This window comes from Lampetra fluviatilis, chromosome 56 (genome assembly GCF_964198595.1).
Source record: "Lampetra fluviatilis chromosome 56, kcLamFluv1.1, whole genome shotgun sequence".
In the NCBI taxonomy this organism is placed as follows: Eukaryota; Metazoa; Chordata; class Hyperoartia; order Petromyzontiformes; family Petromyzontidae; genus Lampetra; species Lampetra fluviatilis.
In genome coordinates this window covers 5,193,439-5,217,678 of record NC_136330.1, presented here as the reverse complement: position 1 = coordinate 5,217,678, position 24,240 = coordinate 5,193,439, and the positions used below count along the sequence as shown (strand labels likewise).

Below are 24,240 nucleotides of genomic sequence, written 5' to 3'. Positions count from 1 at the left end.
ACTCCCTCGCCTGGTGTACAGGAGGTCGTGGGTTCGATCCAGACCCTGACGCCTGCTGCTGCTGCGTATTTGGAGTTTGCGTGTTTCTCTCCCTTCATCATCACGGTGGCTAGGAGATGTTAGCTCCCTCGCCTGGTGTGCAGGAGGTCGTGGGTTCGATCCCGACCCTGACGCCTGCTGCTGTAGATTTGGAGTTTGCGGTGCCTCTTTCTCCGTGGCCGCGTGGATTCAATTTTCCCTTCGGGTCCTCCGCTTTTTCCGTCCGCATTTAGAAACTCGAGTTTAGATTATTTAAAAAAAAATTTGCTCCCATAAATTCCCACGTGATGATAAAGCCACCTTGTTGAGATATTAATTCTAGATTTGAAGCTTTCGTGACTGCAATGATTCATATTCTTAGGTTTTTTTCGGTAAAGTCACGTAGGTAAAAAAAATTAAAATTAATAAAAAGTAAAATAAAAATGAAATAAAGATCACGACGTTTCGGAGGCAACACAAGCTTCCGTCTTCAGGTGGAACCGTCACAGCACGCTCGCTGTATCAAGTAAATGAAAAATTCCAAAGAGATCCGACTCCGTATATATACTACTGTGACCTTACCCTGATGACCCAATGCCCCTGTGACCTCGCCCTGATGACCCAATGCCCCTGTGACCTTCCCCTACTGACCCAATGCCCCCACCATGATGCTCACAGACTCCGAGCTGCAGGTGTGTGGCCGGGTGTGTGGCCGGGTGATTGGGCGCTCCTACCCATGTCCCCGTCTCCTTGCCCCGATGACCCAATGCCCCTGTGACCTCGCCCTGATGACCCAATGCCCCCTCTCCCCTACCGTGATGCTCGCAGGCTCCGAGCTGCGAGTGTGCATGGCCGGGTGAATGATCGTGCGCTCCTACCCAATGCCCCTCTGACCTCGCCCTGATGACCCAATGCCCCCGTGTCCTCGCCTTGATGACCCAATGCCCCTGCGACCTCGCCCTGATGACCCAATGCCCCCACCGTGACGGGCGCAGGCTCCGAGCTGCAGGTGTGCGTGGCGGGCGAGTGGTCGTGTTGCACGCGGCGCATGGAGGAGCGCTACGTGGTGGCGGCCCGCAGGGATCTGAGCCACGCCATGCGCTCAGCCTCCTCCGCGCTGAAGCTGCTCGTGGCGGGCAACGCCGCAGCCATCGCCGGTGAGTCGGGGGTGGGGAGGGCAGGGTGTAGCGGGCAGGGTGGGGCGTGCAGGGTGGTGAGTGCAGGGTGGGGCTGGCAGGGTGGTGCGTGCAGGGTGGTGAGTGCAGGGTGGGGCTGGCAGGGTGGTGCGTGCAGGGTGGTGTGGTGCAGGGTGGGGTGTGCAAGATGATGCGTAGCGATACATACACAGTGATATGCACACACTGCTACATACGCATCGATGCATGCACAGTGGTACAAAGACCCCCGAAAGCCTTTAACAGGCTGTAGGGGCAAGTGCTGTTAGCGAGCACCTATGAAGGCCGGCACGGCACACGAGGGGGGTGGGTGGTCAGCACCACGCCCGGCCGCCTTTGTCTCCCCAGTGGCGATGTATACACGCCGCACCGGGGTACTCGTTTGAGGCCGAGTCGACCTAGGGGAGGGCCAGGACCTCTTCAGATTATCGTCACAGGCGTTGGCCGTGAGCTAGAATGGAACTCGGGTCGCCGTGTTTGCAGCGCAGCGTAGCGCTAACCACTGGGCCACCGCTCCTCACACAGTGATTCATACGCACCGATACATACACACCCAACAGTGGGGGAGACAAAGGCGGCCGGGCGTGGTGCCCCCACCCACCCCGTTGCGTGCCGCTGTGCCGGCCTTCGTAGGTGCTTACTCGCGGACGGCACTTGCCCCGACAGTCCGCGAAGGCTACACGGGGGATCTTTGTCTTTGTCCGTGTGTTTTGAGCGATGTGAGCACATTGTGGTGAGAACACTGGGGTTAGACCGCCGATGTTGAAACACCGACGACTGCACGCAGATGCGACTGTGGCTTGTGTCCTGTCGAAGTGGTGTGTGTGTGGCCGGCACCGTGTCTTGTAAAGCGATGTCTGGCTGCAATGTAACAGCCTCCCTGCTGCGATGTAACAGCCTCCCTGCTGCGATGTAACAGCCTCCCTGCTGCGATGTAACAGCCTCCCTGCTGCAATGTAACAGCCTCCCTGCTGCGATGTAACAGCCTCCCTGCTGCGATGTAACAGCCTCCCTGCTGCGATGTAACAGCCTCCCTGCTGCGATGTAACAGCCTCCCTGCTGCAATGTAACAGCCTCCCTGCTGCAATGTAACAGCCTCCCTGCTGCAATGTAACAGCCTCCCTGCTGCGATGTAACAGCCTCCCTGCTGCAATGTAACAGCCTCCCTGCTGCGACGTAACAGCCTCCCTGCTGCGATGTAACAGCCTCCCTGCTGCAATGTAACAGCCTCCCTGCTGCGATGTAACAGCCTCCCTGCTGCGATGTAACAGCCTCCCTGCTGCGACGTAACAGCCTCCCTGCTGCAATGTAACAGCCTCCCTGCTGCGACGTAACAGCCTCCCTGCTGCAATGTAACAGCCTCCCTGCTGCAATGTAACAGCCTCCCTGCTGCGATGTAACAGCCTCCCTGCTGCGATGTAACAGCCTCCCTGCTGCAATGTAACAGCCTCCCTGCTGCGACGTAACAGCCTCCCTGCTGCGATGCAGTTCTAGGCTGGATGGTGCTAAAGCTACCATCCAGCACAGAAGAATTCCCTCATCAAAACACTGCACCGTGTCTCCGACCAGCATCACCTAGCCAGTGAGCTGGAGCACGTACAACAAGCCCTCAGGATGAACGGATATTCTGACCGTACAATCCGCAAAGCTGTCTCCCCAGCCATGGGGAGACAACCAAAACCATTACTTTGCCATACATAGCAGGGGTTACCTAAAAGATTTCCAAAATCTTAAACAAACACAAGATCCAGGTTCGTTTCAGCACAGTACACAAAATCCTTGATTTGATCCCATCTGTAAAGGATGTGATTCCTGACATGCAATACCCGGGTGTCAACTTTTATGAACGACTGGGTGTTTAAGGTGAGCGATTTGTCGTATTATCTGGCCGGTATAGCAAATGAAACAACGACAATTACTTGAACTATGCAATGAAAACATTTCTGTGTTTTAATATCAAAGAGCTTTTATTTATTTATTTATTGCCCCTTTACAACATCGTGCTACAGGCCCCGGCACAAGCTTCGTCCGGCACTGCGTGGTACTGCCAGCGAGCCCCCCCCCCTCACCCCCCCCCCGCACCCCCCCCCCCCCCCGCACCCCCCCCCGCACCCCCCCCCCCCCCGCGTGTAACCGGACCCTTGCCAGCTGATGGCAGCCTGAACGCAGACGTGTCCAGTTTTGCCCAGCCAGCGCCCACACTGGTGTACAGGAGGTCGTGGGTTCGATCCCGACCCTGAGGCCTGCTGCTGTATATTTAGATTTTGCGTGTTTCTCTCTCTCATCATCATCATCATCACGGTGGCGAGGGAAGGCCGGCACGGCACACGAGGGGGTGGGTGGCCAGTAACCACGCCCGGCCGCCTTTGTCTCACTAGTGGCGATGTTTACACACCGCACCTGGTACTTATTTGAGGCTGAGTCGACCTAGGGGAGTCCCAGGACCGGTTCAGGTAATCGTCACCGGTGTTGGCCGTGAGTGGGAATCGAACCCGGGTCGCCAGGTTCGTAGCGCAGCCGCTACACTACCGCTCCCCGCACACAGACAGACACACAGACACACACACAGACACACACACACACACAGACACACACAGACACACACACAGACACACACACAGGCGGTACGAATGCACATGGGGCCGTCCCGCAAAGCTCCGTGACGTCCCTTTAACATTCCTCCTCCACGTCGCCTTCGCCGTGTGCACTCGGAATCGCAGTGGCCTCCACGCTGCAGATTTATGTAGACATCTAAATATGTTCATTTATACTGGCAGGAACCTCCTGGTTACACCAGCCCACAGGGGATTGTTGTGTCCGTCCGTCGTGCAGGGATGGGCTGGGTGGGGAGGGAGGGGAGGGGCTGGGTGGGGAGGGTGGGGAGGGGCTGGGTGGACAGGGTGGGGAGGGGCTTGTTGGGGAGGGTGGGGAGGGGCTGGGTGGGGAGGGTGGGGAGGGGCTGGGTGGGGAGGGTGGGGAGGGGCTGGGTGGAGAGGGTGGGGAGGGGCTGGGTGGGGAGGGTGGGGAGGGGCTGGGTGTGGAGGGTGGGGCTGAGTGGGGAGGGGAAGGTGGTGAGGGGCTGGGTGGGGAGGGTGGGGAGGGGCTGGGTGGGGAGGGTGGGGCTGGGTGGGGGGTTGGAGGGGTGGGGCTGGGTGGGGAGGGGCTGGTCACCCCGTGGTGCCCTTATAAAACTCAACGTTTAACCTACTCACGCCGGCTTGTGCCCGCCCTCACAGTCGGCCATATTTGTAGAATACACCACGCCGCCGTTGACCCTGGCCATTGACCGAGCAACCCAACGTTCCTACCAGCTCCCTCCGCAGGAATGTGTTAGAACTTTATTATTTATTATATATATTTGTATTGGCACGGTCCCCTCTCGTCTCGTGTTTTTTTCACCGCCGCGCAGCCGCGGAGTGCGTGTTGAAGTCGCCTTTCTGGTTCCATTCTAGAGAGACTCGCTTTGTGCCTTCCATGAAAAATCGACACCGCCACCCACACACAGCCACCTTGAGGCTGCCACGTGAAGTGTCGAACGCCTGCTGGCAGGAGGTCACGGGGCAGAACCAGCAGGTGCCACGGGTCGACTGACTGAGATGAGCCAGAGCCGGTCCACCGGACCTCCTGAATTCCACAGAGATCCAGGCGGTATTGGTCCAGCTCCCGACAGAGGAGTGGCAGCCTCTCCTCCGCAGTGAGCGTTCGAACATTCCACGTGGCCACCCGTAGTGGCTTTTTGTTGTTTCTGGAGCAGCCCCGAGGGTAAAGATTCAATCTCCTGGCTCCGCCAAATGGGGTTTGTCCAGGAGACGTCATAGACGCCTGTCCCCCCGGGGCCTCCGACACAAGCTTGTTAATTAAATGTTTATGTTTTGGTCGTAGTTTAGTGGTAGTTAATTGAAGGTGGAGGGGTTATCAGCCCCTCGCACCCGTCGAGATCCCCCATTTAGCCGCTATGGTGGTCACAGAGGCCATGAGGGGAAAGGCCAATTGGAATTGGCCCTCCCCCCCACAGCACTGTCCACGACACCGTTGCCCGTCCGGCACCACGAGGAGGTAGGGGGTTGTTTTACCCGACCCACCACCACCACCATGACCACCACCACCACCATGACCACCACCATGACCACCACTGCCACCACTGCCACGACCACCACGATCACGACCACCACCACCACTATGACCACCACCATGACTACCACCACCACCATGACCACCACCATGACCACCACTGCCACCACCGCCACGACCACCACGATCACGACCACCACGTGGTCACCGCTGTGACAAATTCTGCCTGTGTTTAGTTGCTGCCTCCTCCTGCTGCTGCTGCCGCCACTGCTGCTGCTGCCGCCACTGCTGCTGCTGCCGCCACTGCTGCTGCTGCTGCTACAACTGCTGCTACCACTGCTGCTGCTACTACTGCAGCTGCTGCTGCCACTGCTGCTACTGACACTGCTGCTACCACTGCTGCAGCTACCACTGCTGCTGCTGCTACCACTGCTGCTGCTGGCACTGATGCAGCTGCCACTGCTGCTGCCACTACTGCTGCCACTACTGCTGCCACTACTGCTGCCACTACTGCTGCCACTACTGCTGCCGCCGTGGTCTCATCTCGAGCACGCGCATTCAATGGCGGGGCTGTGCCTGGCCCACTACCGCCACTTCCGCCACCACCACTACCACCACCACCACCACCACCGCCAACACCGCCACCACCACCGCCAACACCGCCACTACCACCACCGCCACTACCAACGCCACTACCACCGCCAACACCGCCACCACCACCGCCAACACCGCCACCGCCACTACCACCACCGCCACCACCACCACCGCCACTACCACCGCCAACACCGCCACCACCATTATCTGATGTGCTGGATTCTTCTGCACGTGTGTCGCTTTATTTTGACAAGCGAAGGTTTGGTGGGTTTTTTTTTATCTCCAAATACTTTGGTCCCTGGAAATTTTTTGTGTTATTTTTATTTGACACGCACGTATTTATTTTCCTTTGGTTAACGTATAAAGATGGCCCTTTTTTTTGGCAGCGGTGACATTCCGAACGGACTTTGAAGGTTTAAGGTGGTGGGGTGGGGGGTGGGAGCCGTGGGTTTTAAGGATGGTTTTATTTATTTGACTTTTTTTTTTATTTTATTTTTATATTTGCTACAAAAAAATAAAAGAATTTGGGCAAACCAAGATTCACCGCCATCTGGCGAATGACGTTCACATTTTTTGTGTTGCTGTTGTTCTGAGCTCAGGATGGTTCACGTAGCAAAATTTTTTTTATTTTACGCAGAGACCCATAGCATCAGATAGAGACTCATAGATCGTATGTACAGAAACCCATAGACTTTACGCAGATACCCATAGCATCACATACAGACTAGTAAATCTTATGTATAGAGACCCATAGACTTTACGCAGAGACACATATGATCACATAGAGGCTTATATACTCACATAGACTCCTATATTTGACGATAGAGACTCATATACTTCACGCAGACACCCATAGCCTCATATAGAGGCCTATAGATGTTATACAGAGACCCATAGGCTCACGTAGATCCATAGACTTTAGATAGAAAGCCATCGCATCACCTCTAGAGGCTTATGGACCCACATAGAGACGCATAGACTTTTCGAAATAGACCCAAAGACGTTATGCAGAGACTCATAGGATTACATAGAGGCTTATAGACTCACATAAGAGACTCATAGACCTCTCTATAGAGACCCATAGACTTTACACAGAGACCCATAGGATTACATAGAGGCTTATAAACTCACATAGAGACTCCTAGAGATGTCTATAGAGACCCATAGTATCACATAGAGGCTTTGAGATATGCTTGGGTCTTTCGGTAAAAGTCACGTAGATAGGTTCAAAGAAAATAACAAAAAAATAACAAAAAACTACGACGCTTGAAGATGTTACACAGAGACCCATAAACTCACGTAGAGAGACCGCTAGACTTACATAGATCTGTAATGTGAGGATATATCCGGCTCACTGACGTATCATAACTCGTTACAATAATTCGCTCTACCGGTCCTGGCCCATAGCCAATGGGGGGAAGTCTAGGGGCGTGGCCCTGACGTAATGGGAAGGTGACATCTGTAAGTAGAGGATTGGGTCTGCTGGCTTTAGCCACAGCCAATGGGGGGACGAGTCAGGGGCGTGGTCCCGGGAGCGTACGATGGAGTCTAGAAGATTCCATAGAGGTTAACCAGGATTGGTGGAAAGGTACCACGTGACCCGGGTATTAAATAGGGGTGGAGACGAACAACACGTGGTCAGATCTGGAACGAACGGAGGGTGAGGCCACGCGGGAGCGGGGGTCCAGGCTGCCACGTGGCCGCGTGTGTCTCTCTCTCTCTATCCCTCTCACGCTGTCTGTCAGCAGCGTGAAGGAGTGTTGTAAAAGAAAGACAAATAAAGACCGGATTCCAGAAGTCGCTTCCACGACCTTTATTACAGGTTCAAAGAAAAAAACAACAAAAAACTACGACGCTTATAGATGTTACACAGAGACCCATAAACTCACGTAGAGATACCTCTAGACTTACATAGATCCAAAAGCTGACACGGAGACTAAGTGACCGATAGATTGACTCACGTCGAGATCAGTATACTCACGGAGAAAATCCTTGAGGGTTGGTGGCCAACACCACGCCCATGCCGCCTTTGTTTGTGGCGATGTTTACACTCCGCACCACGTACTTATTTGAGGCTGAGTCGACCTAGGGGATGCCCAAGACCGGTGCACATCATCGTCACTGGTTTTGGTGCCGAGAGTGGGAATCGAACCGGGCTGACGGCCGGGTTCGTAGCGCAGCGTAGCGCTAACCGCTGCGCCACCGCTCCCCACAGCTGACGTGCACGCACGCAACAAAAAAGACAAAAATCCCCCGTGTAGCCTTAACACACTGTTGGGGCAAGTGCTGTTAGCGAGCACCTGTGAAGGACGGAATGGTACAAGAGGGGTTGGGTGGCCAGCACCACGCCCGGCCGCATTTGTCTCCACAGGGGCGATGTTTACTACTCACCACACCAGGTACTAATTTGAGGCTGAGTTGATCTAGAAGAGGCCCAGGACCGGTTCAGATAATCGTCACCGGTGTTGGCCGTGAGCGGGAATTGAACCCGGGTCGCCGGGTTCGCTCACCGCTACAGCACTGTTCCCCACACACGCACACACGTACACACACATACACACAACAACAACAACAAGAACCGACATTCGCCACTAAGTGGCAGTGCCGTCACCACGATGCTTGTGCCAGGCTATGTGCACTTTGAGGCCACGTGAAGTGTCAAACGCCCGCTGGCAGGAGGTCACGGGGCAGACCCAGATGCCACAGGTCGACTGACTGAGATGACTGGCTGATGCACCACCTGTGCCCCCTACTGTGCCAACTTGCAGTGCTTTAGCCAACAAGCGCTCTGCTCGGTGTTGTGAGCATCGCTCCTCTGCCCTCCTTTGTTGTTGGAGGGCGACTGCCTCCAAATGCCCAATAGCGTCCTTCACGAGCCTCCTCCACAGAGGCCGATCTTGACACCGCTGGTACCAGTCATCGGCAAGTCCACTCAGCTCCACATCCTCCTGTACCACATCACTCCATCTCTTCTCTAGCCCGTGCCGCGCCCGTTTAGCCCCTCGATCCGGCCGAACAAAAGTTGTTTAGGCATGCAGTGGCTGGGTATGCGGGCTACATGACCCAGCCAACGCAGCCTTGCCTGCCGGAGGAGCTCACCGATGGGACTTTGTCCAGATCTTTCAAGGATTTGTGAGCTCCTCACACAATCCAGCCTGGTTAAACCCAGGATGAATCGTAGGCAGGCCAGCCTTAAGGTTTCGAACCGGTGAAGATGTTCGCAGATGTTTGATTAGGGCGTCCATAATTGTGGCTGAGAAGACCTGAAGCTTCGTGCGGAGTGACAGACCAGGTAGTTTCCACAAAGCGTTACGCAACTGATCAAAATATAATGCCGCTCGACTGATTCGGAGTGAGACCTTTGCTGTTAAACAGGAGCCGGTTATGAGCACGCTGCCTACGTATGGGAAACTCTCCACTCTCTCCACTACTGCCCTATCACCAATTGGGAGTTGTGGGGGTGGAGTGTCAGATGATACAAAATACCCAGGCAGGTGCTTGGTTTTGGTGGGGCTGATGGTAAGGCCCCACCTCTTAGTGGCAAGCTCCAGGTTCAGCAACAGCGCCTCCAACTCCTCCTCCGAGTGAGCAGCAATTACCAGATCATCGGCATACATAACGTGGTTGAGCAATAGGGAGCCATCCCTTGACCACACCCGGGCATCTATCAGCCTCCCATTGTATCTGTACCAGATGTAAATTCCTCCAGTACAGCTATTGAAGGCTTCGCGAACTACGTGGTCGATATAGATGTTAAATAATGTGGGAACCAGAGGACATCCATGTTGCACCCCAAGGTGTACAGGAAATGGCTCCAACTCTCGGCCACGTAGTTTTACCTGGGCCTGCTCACCATCATGAAGGTTCTTAATGATCATGAGCAGAGGGTCAGGGACTCCGAAATCACGAATAATAACCCAGAGCCCAGGCCTACTAATGGTATCATAGGCCTTGACCAGGTCAATAAAGCAGAGATGTAGGTCTTGTTGAAATTCCATACACCTCTGCTGTAGCAGACGGACATAAAATATGGCATCTGTGCAGGACCGCCATTTCGTGAAACCGCATTGGGGCTCTGCAAGCCTCTCCTCAGCGTGCCTAGCAAGGCGATGTTGAATAATCTTTGCCAGGACCATTCCCGGCACACTGAGGAGTGAGATGCCCCTGTAGTTGTTACAGTCTGTGCGGTCCCCCTCCTGCAGAACCCGTCCAGTGGTCCAGACTGTTGTTATGATGTCATATAGGGCAGTTTGTGCACAAACGCCACCCTCCCTCAGCATTTTGCTTGGGAGAGCATCTCTGTCCGGTGCCTTTCCTGGTCTCACACTCTGGATCGTCTTCAGTACTTCCTCAACAGATGGCACCTCAGCCAGCCACTCGCAGGGGGTGACTTCTTCTTCCAATATTTGAGGCACCGCAGCCTCGGCAGTGTCACCCCCATTTTGTCCCACGTTGGGTTCCAGGCTCAGGGATTTTCCCTCCCCCAAGACCTCACAGAAATGCTCTGCAAATCTGCAAACCTGTTCCCAGAAGTCAGAGATTGGATCACCGTTTTTTCCCCTAATGATGGTAATAGGTGTGGCGCTGCAGGTTACTTTTTTGGAGTTAATTAGCGATTTATGATCGAGGGCCATTGAGGCAGACTCCATCTCTTCAGCAACCCACGAACACCACCCATCCTTGCAGCGCCTCACTGCTCTCTGAACCTCTGAGCGAAGGCTGTGGTAAGCCTCCTCATTCTCCGGCCTGGGATGCTGTAGCCGATGAGAGTGGGCCTGTCGCTTTTTCTCAGCCACAACCACTTTGTCAGCTAGGGTCTCTGGGTAGGTCTAGACCGTGTACCCACAGCAGCCATTGCAGCTGCATGAGCCACAATCCTAAACCTCGCCCATTTCCCCTCGACATCAGGAGTGGGGGACGATGCCAACCCCAGCCGCAAGCGATGATGAAATTCTCACTTTCAACTTTCATCAGCTAGCTTAGACCATGCCACTAAGGGTTTGAATGGGGTTCTGGGTGTACACCCACCACCGGAGTGGAAGAATGGCCGGCTTATTTTACAGATGACAAGTCGATGGTCAGTGGGCAGAACAGCTCCACGGTAGGTCCTGGTGTCTAGGACATGGGCCCGCATCTGCTGTTCCATCACAATGTAGTCCAGCAGATGTTCTGGCTTGGACCCGACATGCATCCATGATGTGGTGTGGATGCACCGCTGCCGGAACAGCGTGTTGGTAATTACAAGCCCATGGGCTGCACAAAATTCTAGCAGCCTCCTTCCGTTATTATTGAGCTGATCTGGCCCATGACTCCCAATCACTCCAGACCAGGTGCCAGCATCGTGACCAACTCGGGAATTGAAGTCACCCAACAAGATGACTCTATCCCGAAGGGCCACTGTAGCCAGCACCTGTGACAGGAGTTCATAGAAGGCATCTGACTCATCGGCCTTGCCTGCATCCCTCCACGGATGTTCGTCTTCAGTGGGAGCATAAGTAACCACGACCACCACTCCTCGCCTCTGGTTGATGGGAAGGCGAGCCCAAATTAGCCTGGGGCTTACAGCTTTGCACACCTCACCGCCACACTCCCACGCCCCCTTCATTCTTTTGTTCAGAAGAAGAGCCACTCCCTGTTGTTTGGCAGTCTTCTTCTCCGAGAAGAGGACTGTTCACCCCTCATGATGGCAGGAGCCAGAGCCGGTCCACCTGACCTCCTGAATGCCACAGAGATCCAGCCGGTACTGGTCCAGCTCCCGACAGAGGAGTGGCAGCCTCTCCTCCGCATTGAGCGTTCGAACATTCCACGTGGCCACACGAAGTGGTTTTTAGTTGTTTCTGGAGGAGCCCCGAGGGTAAAGATTCAATCTCCTGTTTCCGCCAAATGAGGTTTGGCCAGGAGACGTCATAGAAGCCTGTCCCCCCGGGGTCTCCAGCACAAGCCTATTAATTACATTTTTATTTCGTGGTTTAGTGGTAATTAATTGAAGATGGAGGGGTTACCAGCCCCTCGCACCCATCCAGAGCCCCCATTTGGCCACTGTGGTGGTTACAAACGCCATGAGGCGAAAGGCCAATTTAAATTGGCCCTCCCCTCATGGCACTGTCGACCACAGCGGTGCCGTCCGGCACCACGAGGAGGTAGGGGGTTGTGTTTGTGTTTTTTCGGTTCTGACACACACACACGTACACGCACGCACACACGCACACACACACACACACGGAGATAGCTCCAAAACCGGTGTCCAATTTTTCACAAATCAAAATATTCAACTCTTTCAATGTGAATACCACCAAAGCCAGCCCATATTGTTTAACTTTGCTGGATATTTTTAAGCACACGCACGCGCACACTATATATATATTTTTTTTTTATTCCAATAGAGATAGATTTATTTCCTTTTTGTTTATGAGCCTCATTCAATCCGGCAAAGTATGCAAAGCTGTTAGAAGAGCCGTCGGATTTTCTCAGTAGTTTTTTTTTATTGTTGTTGCTCGATGTTTAAAAAAAACACATATATACTAAACTACAAATATTATTCATATTTTAATTGTTTCAAGTAACTCCCCCCCCCCCCCCCACAAAAAAACTCCTCTATTATGCAAGTAAAGCTATCCACGGTGTTGTCTATTTTTGGGGGGCCTGCTCGTTGTTGTTGTTAGTTTGTTGTTCCATGGGAACCTCATTTGCCAGTAAAAATATGATAATTGGTTGTTTATCCTTCTATCTGTCATCTGGTCCAACCCATGTGAGACTAGGCTCTAAGGAAAGCTGTCTCGGGTGTGGACCAATCGACTTCAAGGACAGTGCATACATTATCAGAGTTATGTCTTTTGTTTGTATTATGACTGCAGGTATTGCGGTCTATGCAAACATGACTCCTTGTAAAAAGGTGTCAGTTTTGTTGCCAGATAGAAGGGTAAAAAAGACAATTATCATAGTTTGTTGTTGTTAGTGTTGTTGGTGTTGTTGGTGTTTAAGTGGGTTCGGGGCTGGTGTTTGTAATTGGTAACGTAAGTCGGGGACTAACGCTGCGATAGTTGTGCGTCAATGACGCCCAGTGTGAAACACATTCAGAAGAGGATGAAACTAATCACAAATAACAACAACAGCAGCAGCAGCAGGATTAATCCTTTTTAAATCCTTTATATTAAGTTCGCTTGCTTGCGTGCTTGCGTGCTTGCTTGCTTGCTTACGACCGTGCAAATCTTTCGGTCGTTTTTTAACCCACTTCCCGTGATCCAATCGAGCTGACATGTTGCACACAGACTCGTTGTGCGTGACAATGAATTTTCGGGAAAATGTTTTTCCAAAATTTTACACTGTTTATGGCATTTTTTTAAATATTTAATTACCAATTGCTTAATGCTGGCAGACAATCATCTGACCCATAGGTGGCAGCCATCTCAAGGCAGAGGACGAGAGGACTCTAGCTGCCACGCATATAAAGGATTTAGAGTGGAAACCTTTGTTTTTACAGGTTAATTTTTTACCCCTGCAAGAATGCAGGTAGGCGTTAAGCCGTTACAATAAGTTTAACCCTTTCTGGCAATAAAACAATTGTGTTCAGATGTTAAAACACCAAACTGAAACCTTTTGCAAGGAATCCTGTCTGTGTTAACCACAAGTAATTGTGGTGCACATGGTAGTCGATGATGATGATGATGCTTTGTCTTTGAAAGTGATTGCTCCACACCAGAGACAGCTTTCTTTAGAGCCAAGTCTCGAACGGTGTGAGACCAGAGGACGACGCCAAAAGGCGAAGACAGCACAAGGGCAATGCCACTGTCAGGATACTCGTTGGTTCTTTCGGTAAAGTCACGTAGGTGAAAATAAAAAATACAAATAATTTTTTTTAAACATTTTTTTATAACTATTTGGTTTTTTTTCACCTACGTGACTTTACCGAAAGAACCAACGAGTATGGATCCTTGCAGTCACGAAAACTTCAAATCTAGAACCACTGTCAGGACATTGAGAGCTCGGGACGAGCAGCTACATCATGGGACCTCTGCCACTAATCAAAATATAAGAAGAGCTTTTACCCTTCCTGGCCATAATAAAACAGTTGTGTTCAGATGTTAAAACACCAAACTGAAACCTTTTGCAAGGAATCCTGTCTGCATTAACCACATATACTTGTGGTGAACATTATTTGCAGGAAGGGTAAAACCTATTCTGATATTTTGCTAATGGCAAGGGAGGCGTTAAGACGTTCGCACACTAATTAGACGTCAAATTAGCAGGGCACATCGAGTCTGCGTTCACCACACACGGACTACGTTCAAGTTCACGTTCAAGTTCATGTATTAGGTGTAGCCCTGTGAGCCATTCGGCTCTTGAATCGGGTGCAACCGCAACAAACAAAAAACAAAAACATGAACAAAACACATCTTAAAGTGAATATGTGACTAAGTGCAAACAGAAAATCCAAGAAAAGGCAGCAAAATATTGCGGAAAAAAATCACCGTACACCAACGCTGTGTGCAAAAATCCCAGTGGGATGCAAGTGCGTGTCTAGTTTGGTGTCCTTCCCCACCACCCCCCCCGCACCTCCGATTAGCGCGGTCGGCTACGTACGGCGCGAAAGAAGTCCAACGCTGTTGCGCGTCGTCACTTTAAGATGTTCTCTTGTTCATGTTTTTTGTTTGTTTTTTATGCCATAAGTATACCATAATAAAAATTAAACATAATAACGTAATTATTTAATAATTATTTTATTATGATTTCTTTTTTTCATGGCATAAGCATGCCATAATAAAAAGAAAGCATAATAAAATAATTATTTAATATTTATTTTATTATGCTTTATTTTTGTAACTTTATTATTTCCCTTCTACGTGACTTTACCGAAAGAACCAAGAAGATGAATCCCTGCAGTCACGAAAGCTTTAAATCGAAATTTTATTATGTTTTATTTTCATTATTTTATTATTTCCCTTCTACGTGACTTTACCGAAAGAACCAAGAAGATGAATCCCTGCAGTCACGAAAGCTTTAAATCGAAATTTTATTATGTTTTATTTTCATTATTTTATTATTTCCCTTCTACGTGACTTTACCGAAAGAACCAAGAAGATGAATCCCTGCAGTCACGAAAGCTTTACATCGAAATTTTATTATGTTTTATTTTTATTATTTTATTATTTCCCTTCTACGTGACTTTACCGAAAGAACCAAGACGATTGCTCTCCTTCGTCGCGTGCAGAAACTCTGGTGGCCACTGAAACGGCCACAATCATTGGGGCAAGGGGCTGGGGACTGTGCCTCTTGCGTGCACGAAGAGCTTCAACGCTCATCGGATTCCTGGAGCTGTACAAAATACATATTCTGATTTTGACCCGCTCACACCCAACATCGCTGACGAATCTCTTGAATCGGTCCTGGGCCTCCCCAAGATCGAATCGGCCTTGATGAAATTATTCTGAATTTGGGGGGGGGGGGGGCGGGGTCACGAGACATCTGGACCAACCTGTACTCTAGCGAATGACGGCAATAGTATCATCGTCATCATCATCATGCTGTCGAGATTTTTTTTATTTTGCATTGCTAATGAGCGTGTGCGTTGAACTTCTTTCGCACCGTACGTAGCCACGCCGTGGTAATCGGAGGTCCATCTCTTAAGAGTTCGACTCCGCGTGACCTCGTGGTGGCGTTTGTATAATTCGCGAGGCCTCAGGTCGTGCAAGGCACACTGGGATCCCTGGATGGAGTGCGCCTCCTAACCGTGAACCTTGTCCCGTCCGTGCCTCTTCGACCGTTCAATGTGAACGTGAAATGTAATTGGGGGGACTGTGTGTGGTTGTTGTTGTTGTCTTGGTGTGTGGTTTGGGACTGTTATAACTCAAGATTTGAAGCTTTCGTGACTGCAAGGATTCATACTCTTAGGTTTTTTTCGGTAAAGTCACGTAGGTAAAAAATAAAATTAAAATTTAAAATTAATAGAAGTAATAATAGAAATAAAATAAAATAATAAATCACGACGTTTCGGAAGCAATACAAGTCTCCGTCATCAGGTGGGACCGTCACAGCTAGATTTACTGTATCGTGTGAGGCAAAGATTTGTAGCGCAGCGTCGCGCTCACCGCTACAATACCGCCACCACCACCAACTACCACCACCACCACCAACCACCACCAACTACTACCACCACCAACCAACCACCACAACCACCCACCACCACCAACTACCACCACCACCAACCAACCACCACAACCAATCACCACTAACCACCACCACCAACCATCACCACCACCAACCACTACCACCGCCACCACTACCAACCAACCACCACAACCAACCATCACCACCACCACCAACCACCACCGCCAACCACCACCACCACCAACCACCACCACCACCAACCACCACCACCACCACCAACCACCACCACCACCACCAACCACCAACCACCACCACCACCACCAACCACCCCCAACCACCACCAACCACCAGCACCAACCACCACCACCAACCACCACCACCCCTCTGACCAACCGCAGAGACTCTGGAGTCGCTGCTGCGCCAGTCCCAGAACGCGACGGAGGAGCTGGTGGCGCGTGGCCACCCGGAGCTCGGCCGCACGGCCACGGCGCTGCCCGCGGTGCGCCGCCTCTACGCCGCCCTGGCCCGCCACTTGGCCCCGGGGCCCGGGCCCGCGAGCCCGGCCCTACGGGAGGCCGTGGCGCGCTTCTACGACGACCTCTTCCCCTCCGTCGTCGCCTCCAATCTCCTCGGCGCCCAGCGGCAGCGGCAAGAGCAGCGGCAGCGGCAGTGGACGTCGGCGGAGGGGGAGGTGGAGGATGTGGAGGGGGAGGAAGCGGAGGTCGCGCTCCGTGAAGGCCGCGGCACGGCGAAGGCCGAGACGTTGCCGGGCGGTGCGGAGCGAGGCGCCGGGGGGCTCCGAACGGCACCTCCCGTGCCTCCGTCTCCGGCTGCCACTGCGTGGGGCGGCGAGGGTAGCACCGCTGTGGGTGTCACGGCTGTGGGTGGCACCGCTGTGGGTGGCACCGCTGTGGGTGGCACCGCTGTGGGTGGCACCGCTGTGGGTGGCACCGCTGTGGGTGGCACCGCCGCGGCAGGTGGCAGTGCCGCCGCCAGCGCCGAGTCGTACGTGGCTTGCGTGCGCCGTCTCCGGGGCGAGGTGAACCCCTTCGGGCCGGTGCCGCGCACGATGGAGGCGAGGGTGGAGAGCGCTGTCACCGCCGCCGGCACCTTCGTGCGGGCACTCAACGCCGGCGTGGAGGTGCGTGGCGCGTGTGTAGGTGTGTGTGTGTAGGTGTGTGTGTGTGTGTATGGGTGCGTGTGTGTGTGTGTGTATGTGTGTGTGTGCGCGTGTGTGTGTGTATGTGTGTGTGTGTGTATGTGTGTGTGTGTGTATGTGTGTGTGTGCGCGTGTGTAGTCCGGCAAACACGACCCCTTACCTCCTCGGGGTGCCGGACAGCAACGCTGTGGTGGGCAGTGCCATGGCCTTTCCCTTCATAGCGTTTGTAACCCACACAGCGGCCAAATGGGGGCTCTGGAGGGGTGCGAGGGGCTGGTCACCCCTCCACCTTCAATTAACTACCACTAAACTACGATGTAAAAATGTATTACGCTTGTGCCGGAGGCCCCGGGGGAACAGGCTTCTGTGACGTCTCCTGGCCAAACCCCATTTGGCGGAGCCAGAAGACTGAATCCTTACCTTTGGGGCTCCTCCAGAAACAACAAAACGCCACTTCGGAAGTCCACGTGGAATGTTCGAACGCTCACTGCGGAGGAGAGGCTGCCACTCCTCTGTCGGGAGCTGGACCGGTACCGCCTGGATCTCTGTGGTATTCAAGAGGTCCGGTGGACCGGCTCTGGCTCCTGCCACCATGAGGGGTGGACAGTCCTCTACTCGGGGCAGAAGACTGCCAAACAACAGGTAGTGGCTCTTATTCTTTTCTTCTGAACAAAAGAATGAAGGGGGCGTGGGAGTGTGGCGGTGAGGTGTGGGAAGTTATAAGCCCCATGCTACTTTGAGTTCGCATTCCCATCAACCAGAGGCAAGAAGTGGTGATCGTGGTTACTTATGCCCCCACCGAAGACAAACATCCATGGAGGGATGCAGGCAAGGCCGATGAGTCAGATGCCTTCTATGACCTCCTGTCACAGTTACTGGCTAAAGTGGCCACTCGAGATAGAGTCATCTTGTTGGGTGACTTCAATGCCCAAGTTGGTCATGATGGTAGCACCTGGTCTGGAGTGATTGGAAGACATGGGCCAGATCAGCTCAATAACAATAATCGGAGGCTGCTAGATGTGTGTGCAGCCCATGGGCTTGTAGTTACCAACACGCTGTTCCGGCATCGGCGCATCCACACAACATCATGGATGCATGCCGGGTCCAAGCAAGCAAATCTGCTGGACTACATAGTGATGGAACAATGGATGCGGGCCCATGTTGTTGACACCAGGACCTACCGTGGAGCTACTCTGCCCACTGACCATCGACTTGTCATCTGTAAGATGCACCTGCCATTCTTCCACTCCGGTGGTGGGTGTATACCCAAGACCTCATTTAAACCCATAGTGGCATGGTCTCAGCTAGCTGATGAAAATTGCAAGCGAGAATTTCATCATCACTTGCAGCTGGGGTTGGCATCGTCCCCCACTCCAGCTGATGTCGAGGGGAAATGGGCGAGGTTTAGGACTTTGGCTCATGCAGCGGAAATGGCTGCTTTGGGTACACGGTCAAGACCTCCCCAGAGACCCTGGCTGACAGAGGAGGTGATCAGGCTGGCTGAAAAAAGCGACGGGCCCACTCTCATCGTCTACAGCATCCCACGTCAGAGAATGAGGAGGCTTACCGCAGCCTTCGCTCACAGGTTCGGAGAGCCGTGAGGTGCTGCAAGGATGGTTGGTGGTCGCGGGTTGCTGAGGAGATGGAGTCTGCCTCAATGGCCTACGATCACAAATCGCTCTTTAATTTAATCAAAAAAGTAACCTGCAGCGCCACACGTATTGCCATCATTTGGGGAAAGAACGGTGATCCAATCTCCGACCCCCAGGAACAGGTTTGCAGATTTGCTGATAATTTCTGCGGGGTCCTGGGGGAGGGGAAAATCCCTCGGCCTAGTAAACATCGTGGGAGAAAGTGGGGATGACCCTGCTGAGGCTGCGGTGCCTCAAATATTGGAAGAAGTCACCCCCTGTGAGTGGCTGGCTGAGGTGTCATCTGTTGAGGAAGCACTGAAGGTGATCCAGAGCCTGAGACCATGAAAGGCACCGGGTAGAGATGATCTCCCAAGTGAAATGCTGAGGGAGGGTGGCGTTTGTGCACAGACTGCCCTACATGACATCATAACAACAGTCTGGACCACTGGATGGGTTCCACAGGATTGGCCTGAAAGTGCACATGGCCTGGCACAAGCGTCGTGGTGACGTCACCGTCACTTAGTGGCGAATGGCGGTTGTTGTTGTTGTTGTTGTCCGAGTGTATGTGTTGGTGTGTGTCTGCCAGGGTGTGTGTTGCTGTGTGTGCTGGTTAGTTGCTTGGTAACAGCGCTTGCCCCAACAGTCTGTTAAGGCTACACGGGACATCTTTGTCCTTGTTAGTGGCTTTGGTGTGTGTGAATTCGTGGGTTTTTGTGTGGGATTGTGTGAGTTAATTGGAATGTGAATGGGTCGTTATGTGTGTGAGTGGGTTACACGGTGGCTGTAATAAGTGTGCGCGAACCTGTTAATATGGGTATGTGTGTGTGTTTCTGTCCATGTGTTCATCCATCGCTCATCTAACCATCCGTTTCATCCGTTCATCTGACCACTTACCCATCCGTTCATCTGTCCATGCTACGCGTGTATATACTTATTTCCCTGCGTGTCCATCCATCCCCCCCCATCCACTCACACACGCGCCCACCCGTTCATCCACTCGCCCACCCACCCACTCATTTACCCAACCACCCACTCATTCACCCAACCACCCACTCATATACCAGCTCACTCTCCCACCCACTCACCCACCCACTCACTCACCCACCCACCCGCTCACCCACCCGCTCACTCACCCGCCCGCTCATCTACTCGCCCACTCGTCTACTCACCCACCCACTCACCCACTCGCCCACCCACTCACTCATTCACCCGCCCGCACATCCACTCGCCCACCCATCCACTCGCCCACCCACCCACTCACCCACCCACCCACTCACCCACCCACCCACTCACCCACCTACTCACCCACCCACTCATCCACTCGTCCGCCCACCCACCCACTCACTCACCCACTCACTCACCCACCCACCCACTCACCCACTCACCCACCCGCTCATCCACTCGGCCACTCACCCACCCACTCATCAACTTGTCCACCTACTAACTCACTCACTCACCCACCCATCCACTCGCCCATCCACCCACCCACTCACCCACCCACTCACCCACCCGCTTATCCATTCGCCCACCCACCCACTCACCCACCCACTCACCCACCCACCCATCCACTCACCCACCCAATCACCCACCCGCTCATCCATTCGCCCACGCACCCACTCACCCACCCACTCACCCATCCGCTCATCCACCCACTCGTCCACTCACCCACCCACCCACTCACCCACCCACCCACTCACCCGCCCGCTCATCCACTCGGCCACTCGCCCACTCACCCATCCGCTCATCCACCCACTCGTCCACTCACCCACCAACCCACTCACTCACCCACCCACTCACCCACCCACTCAACCACCCACCCACTCACTCACCCACCCACTCACCCACCCACTCACCCACCCACTCACCTACCCGCTCATCCGCTCATCCGCTCACCCACCCGCTCACCCACCCGCTCATCCACTCGGCCACCCACCCATCCATTCACCCACCCGCTCATCCGCTCACCCACCCACTCACCCGCCCACCCACTCACCGGCCCACCCACTCACCCACCCACCACCACCACCACCACGCAGGTGATCAACATGACGGAGCACGTGGCCGTGTCGCGCGACTGCGCCCTGGTGCTGCTGCGCGTGCAGTACTGCGCACACTGCCGCGGCCTCACGCTCATCAAGCCGTGCGGGGGGCTCTGCCTGAACGCGCTGCGCGCCTGCCTCGCCGGCGTGCCCGCACTGGACCCCCACTTCAGGGAGTTCGTCGCGGGAATCGGGCGTCTCGGTGGGGACCCCCCCCCCCCATCCCCCCCCCAGACCCCCCCCCATCCCCACACACCCCACCTGCCCCCACCCCCCACCTGCCCACACATCCCACCACGACCTTCGTCCCCTCTACTGCCCCCCCTCCACCACCCTCCTTTAACCCCCCCCCCGTATCACCCCACCTCCACCATCCCCCTACACTCCCCCAGCCCCCCCCATCCTCCCCATCCCCCTCCACCGCTGCCCACATCATCACTGGGGAGACAAAGGCGGCCGGGCGTGGTGCTGGCCACCCAGCAGCACTTGCCCGTGCCTCCCCCCGCATCTCCCCCGTGTCTCTCCACGTACCCCCACGTGTCCCCACGCCTCTCCCACGTCTCTCCCACGTGTCTCTCCACGTGTCTCTCCACGTGTCTTCACGTCTCCGCCACGTGTCTTCACGTCTCCGCCACGTGTCTCTCCACGTCTCTCCACGTCTCTCCACGTGTCTCTCCACGTCTCTCCAAGTGTCTCTCCACGTGTCTCCCACGTGTCTCTCCACGTGTCTCTCCGCGTGTCTCCCACGTGTCTCTCCACGTCTCTCCCACGTGTCTCTCCACGTCTCTCCACGTCTCTCCACGTGTCTCTCCACGTGTCTTCACGTCTCCGCCACGTGTCTCTCCACGTCTCTCCACATGTCCCCCCGTGTCTCTCTACGTGTCCCCACGCGTCCCCACGTCTCTCCACGTGTCCCCACGTGTCCCCACGTCTCTCCCACGTCTCTCCACGTGTCTCTCCACGTCTCTCCCACGTGTCTCTCCACGTGTCCCCACGTGTCTCTCCACGTGTCTTTCCACGTCTCTCCACGTGTCCTCACGTCTCTCCCACGTGTCCCCACGTGTCTCTCCACGTCTCTCCCACGTGTCTCTCCACGTGTCTCTCCACGTGTCTCTCCACGTGTCTCTCCACGTGTCTCTCCGCGTGTCTCCCACGTGTCTCTCCACGTCTCTCCCACGTGTCTCTCCACGTGTCTATACACGTCTCTCTCCACGTGTCTCTCCACGTGTCTCCCACGTGTCTCTCCACGTGTCTTTCCACGTCTCTCCACGTGTCCTCACGTCTCTCCCACGTGTCCCCACGTGTCTCTCCACGTCTCTCCCACGTGTCTCTCCACGTGTTTCTCCACGTGTCTCCCACGTGTTTCTCCACGTGTCTCTCCGCGTGTCTCCCACGTGTCTCTCCACGTGTCTCTACACGTCTCTCTCCACGTGTCTCTCCACGTGTCTCTCCACGTCTCTCCCACGTGTCCCCACGTGTCTCTCCACGTCTCTCCCACGTGTCTCCCACGTGTCTCTCCACGTCTCTCCCACGTGTCCCCACGTGTCTCTCCACGTCTCTCCCACGTGTCTCTCCACGTGTTTCTCCACGTGTCTCTCCACGTGTCTCCCACGTGTCTCTCCACGTGTCTCTCCACGTGTCTCCCACGTCTCTCCACGTGTCCTCACGTCTCCCCCACGTGTCCTCACGTCCCCCCCACGTGTCTCTCCACGTCTCTCTCACGTGTCCCCACGTGTCCTCACGTTTCTTCCACGTGTCCCCAAGTGTCTCTCCCACGTCTCTCCACGTCTCCCCACGTGTCCCCCCGTCTCCTCACGTGGCCTCACGTCTCCCCCGCGTGTTCCCACGTGTCCCCACGTCCCCCCCACGTGTCTCTCCACGTCTCTCCCACGTGTCTCTCCACGTCTCCCCACGTCTCTCCACGTGTCTCTCTACGTCTCTCCCACGTGTCCCCACGTGGCCTCACGTCTCCCCACGTGGCCTCACGTCTCCCCCACGTGTCTCCCCCACGTGTCCCCCCCCGTGTGCCCCCAGGATCCAGGCTGCTGGCTCCACCGTCGGACATCCAGCACACGCTGCTGGGGACGCGCGACCTCATCGCGGGCGCGTTGCTGCACGCGCGCGTGCACGCCCAGAGGATCCTCGCCATGGTGAGTCGTAGGGACATACTTCACCACTCTGGTTGGTGGTGAGCTAAATGATTGTGTCACTGTGGCTAGGAGATGTTGACTACCTCGTCTGGTGTACAGGAGGTCGTGGATTCGATCTTGACCCTGACGCCTGCTGCTGGATATTTGGAGTTTGCGTGTCTCTCTCTCTCATCCTCACTGTGGCTATGAGATGTTGACTACCTCGCCTGGTGTACAGGAGGTCGTAGGTTCGAACCTGACCCTGACGCCTGCTGCTGTATATTTGGAGTTTGCGTGTCTCTCTCTCTCATCATCATCACGGTGGCTAGGAGATGTTGACTACCTCGCCTGGTGTACAGAAGGTCGTGGGTTCGATCCCGACCCTGACGCTTGCTGCTGTATACTTGGAGTGTGCGTGTCTCTCCCCCAGTAGTCTCCGGGTCCTGCGGGTTTTCCCTGCACATTTAGACTCAACATCGTGCCCTTATATAATATGGCTGCTGTACGTTTCCACGTAATGACAAGCCACTTCGTTGAGCTATCATTTGTGGCCAAATCGCTTCTGAAAAAAATACTAGATAGCTCAGTGTGCCTTACCTGGTCAAATATATAAACACAAATATGCAATAGTCTAGCGTCAGGCGTAGCGGAGTGGTGGATCATTCATGCTGGGACGATGCCCACTTTGTATCGATATCAGTGTGAGTGTATGGGTGTTCATGTTAGTCTATGAGTCTGTGTGTGAGTCTATGGGTCTCCATGTGAGTCTATGGGTCTCTGTGTGAGTCTATGGGTGTCCATGTGAGTCTATGGGTCTTTGTGTGAGTCTATGGGTCTCCATGTAGGTCTATGGGTGTCCATGTTAGTCTATGGGTGTCCATGTTAGTCTATGGGTCTCTGTGTGAGTCTATGGGTGTCCATGTTAGTCTATGGGTCTTTGTGTGAGTCTATGGGTCTCCATGTAGGTCTATGGGTGTCCATGTTAGTCTATGGGTCTCTGTGTGAGTCTATGGGTGTCCATGTTAGTCTATGGGTGTCCATGTTAGTCTATGGGTCTCTGTGTGAGTCTATGGGTCTCCATGTGAGTCTATGGGTGTCCATGTTAGTCTATGGGTCTCTGTGTGAGTCTATGGGTCTCTGTGTGAGTCTATGGGTCTCCATGTGAGTCTATGGGTCTCTGTGTGAGTATATGGGTCTCTGTGTGAGTCTATGGGTCTCCGTGTTAGTTTATGGGTCTCCATGTGAGTCTATGGGTCTCTGTGTGGGTCTCTGTGTTAGTCTATGGGTCTCTATGTGAGTCTATGGGTCTCTGTGTG

The 24,240-nt window shown here is 54.0% G+C and overlaps 1 protein-coding gene across 1 annotated transcript in view; it reads left to right on the top strand.

Moving 5' to 3' along the window:
- Positions 1-24,240, top strand: part of LOC144950111 (glypican-5-like) — a 58,361-nt gene that overhangs the window by 7,523 nt on the left and 26,598 nt on the right. Inside the window, exons 2-5 of the mRNA XM_078880171.1 lie at positions 1,014-1,175; positions 16,361-17,103; positions 20,793-20,997; positions 22,830-22,945. Of these exons, the coding sequence (XP_078736297.1) occupies positions 1,014-1,175; positions 16,361-17,103; positions 20,793-20,997; positions 22,830-22,945 (1,226 nt within the window). The remainder of the gene's footprint in view (positions 1-1,013; positions 1,176-16,360; positions 17,104-20,792; positions 20,998-22,829; positions 22,946-24,240) is intronic.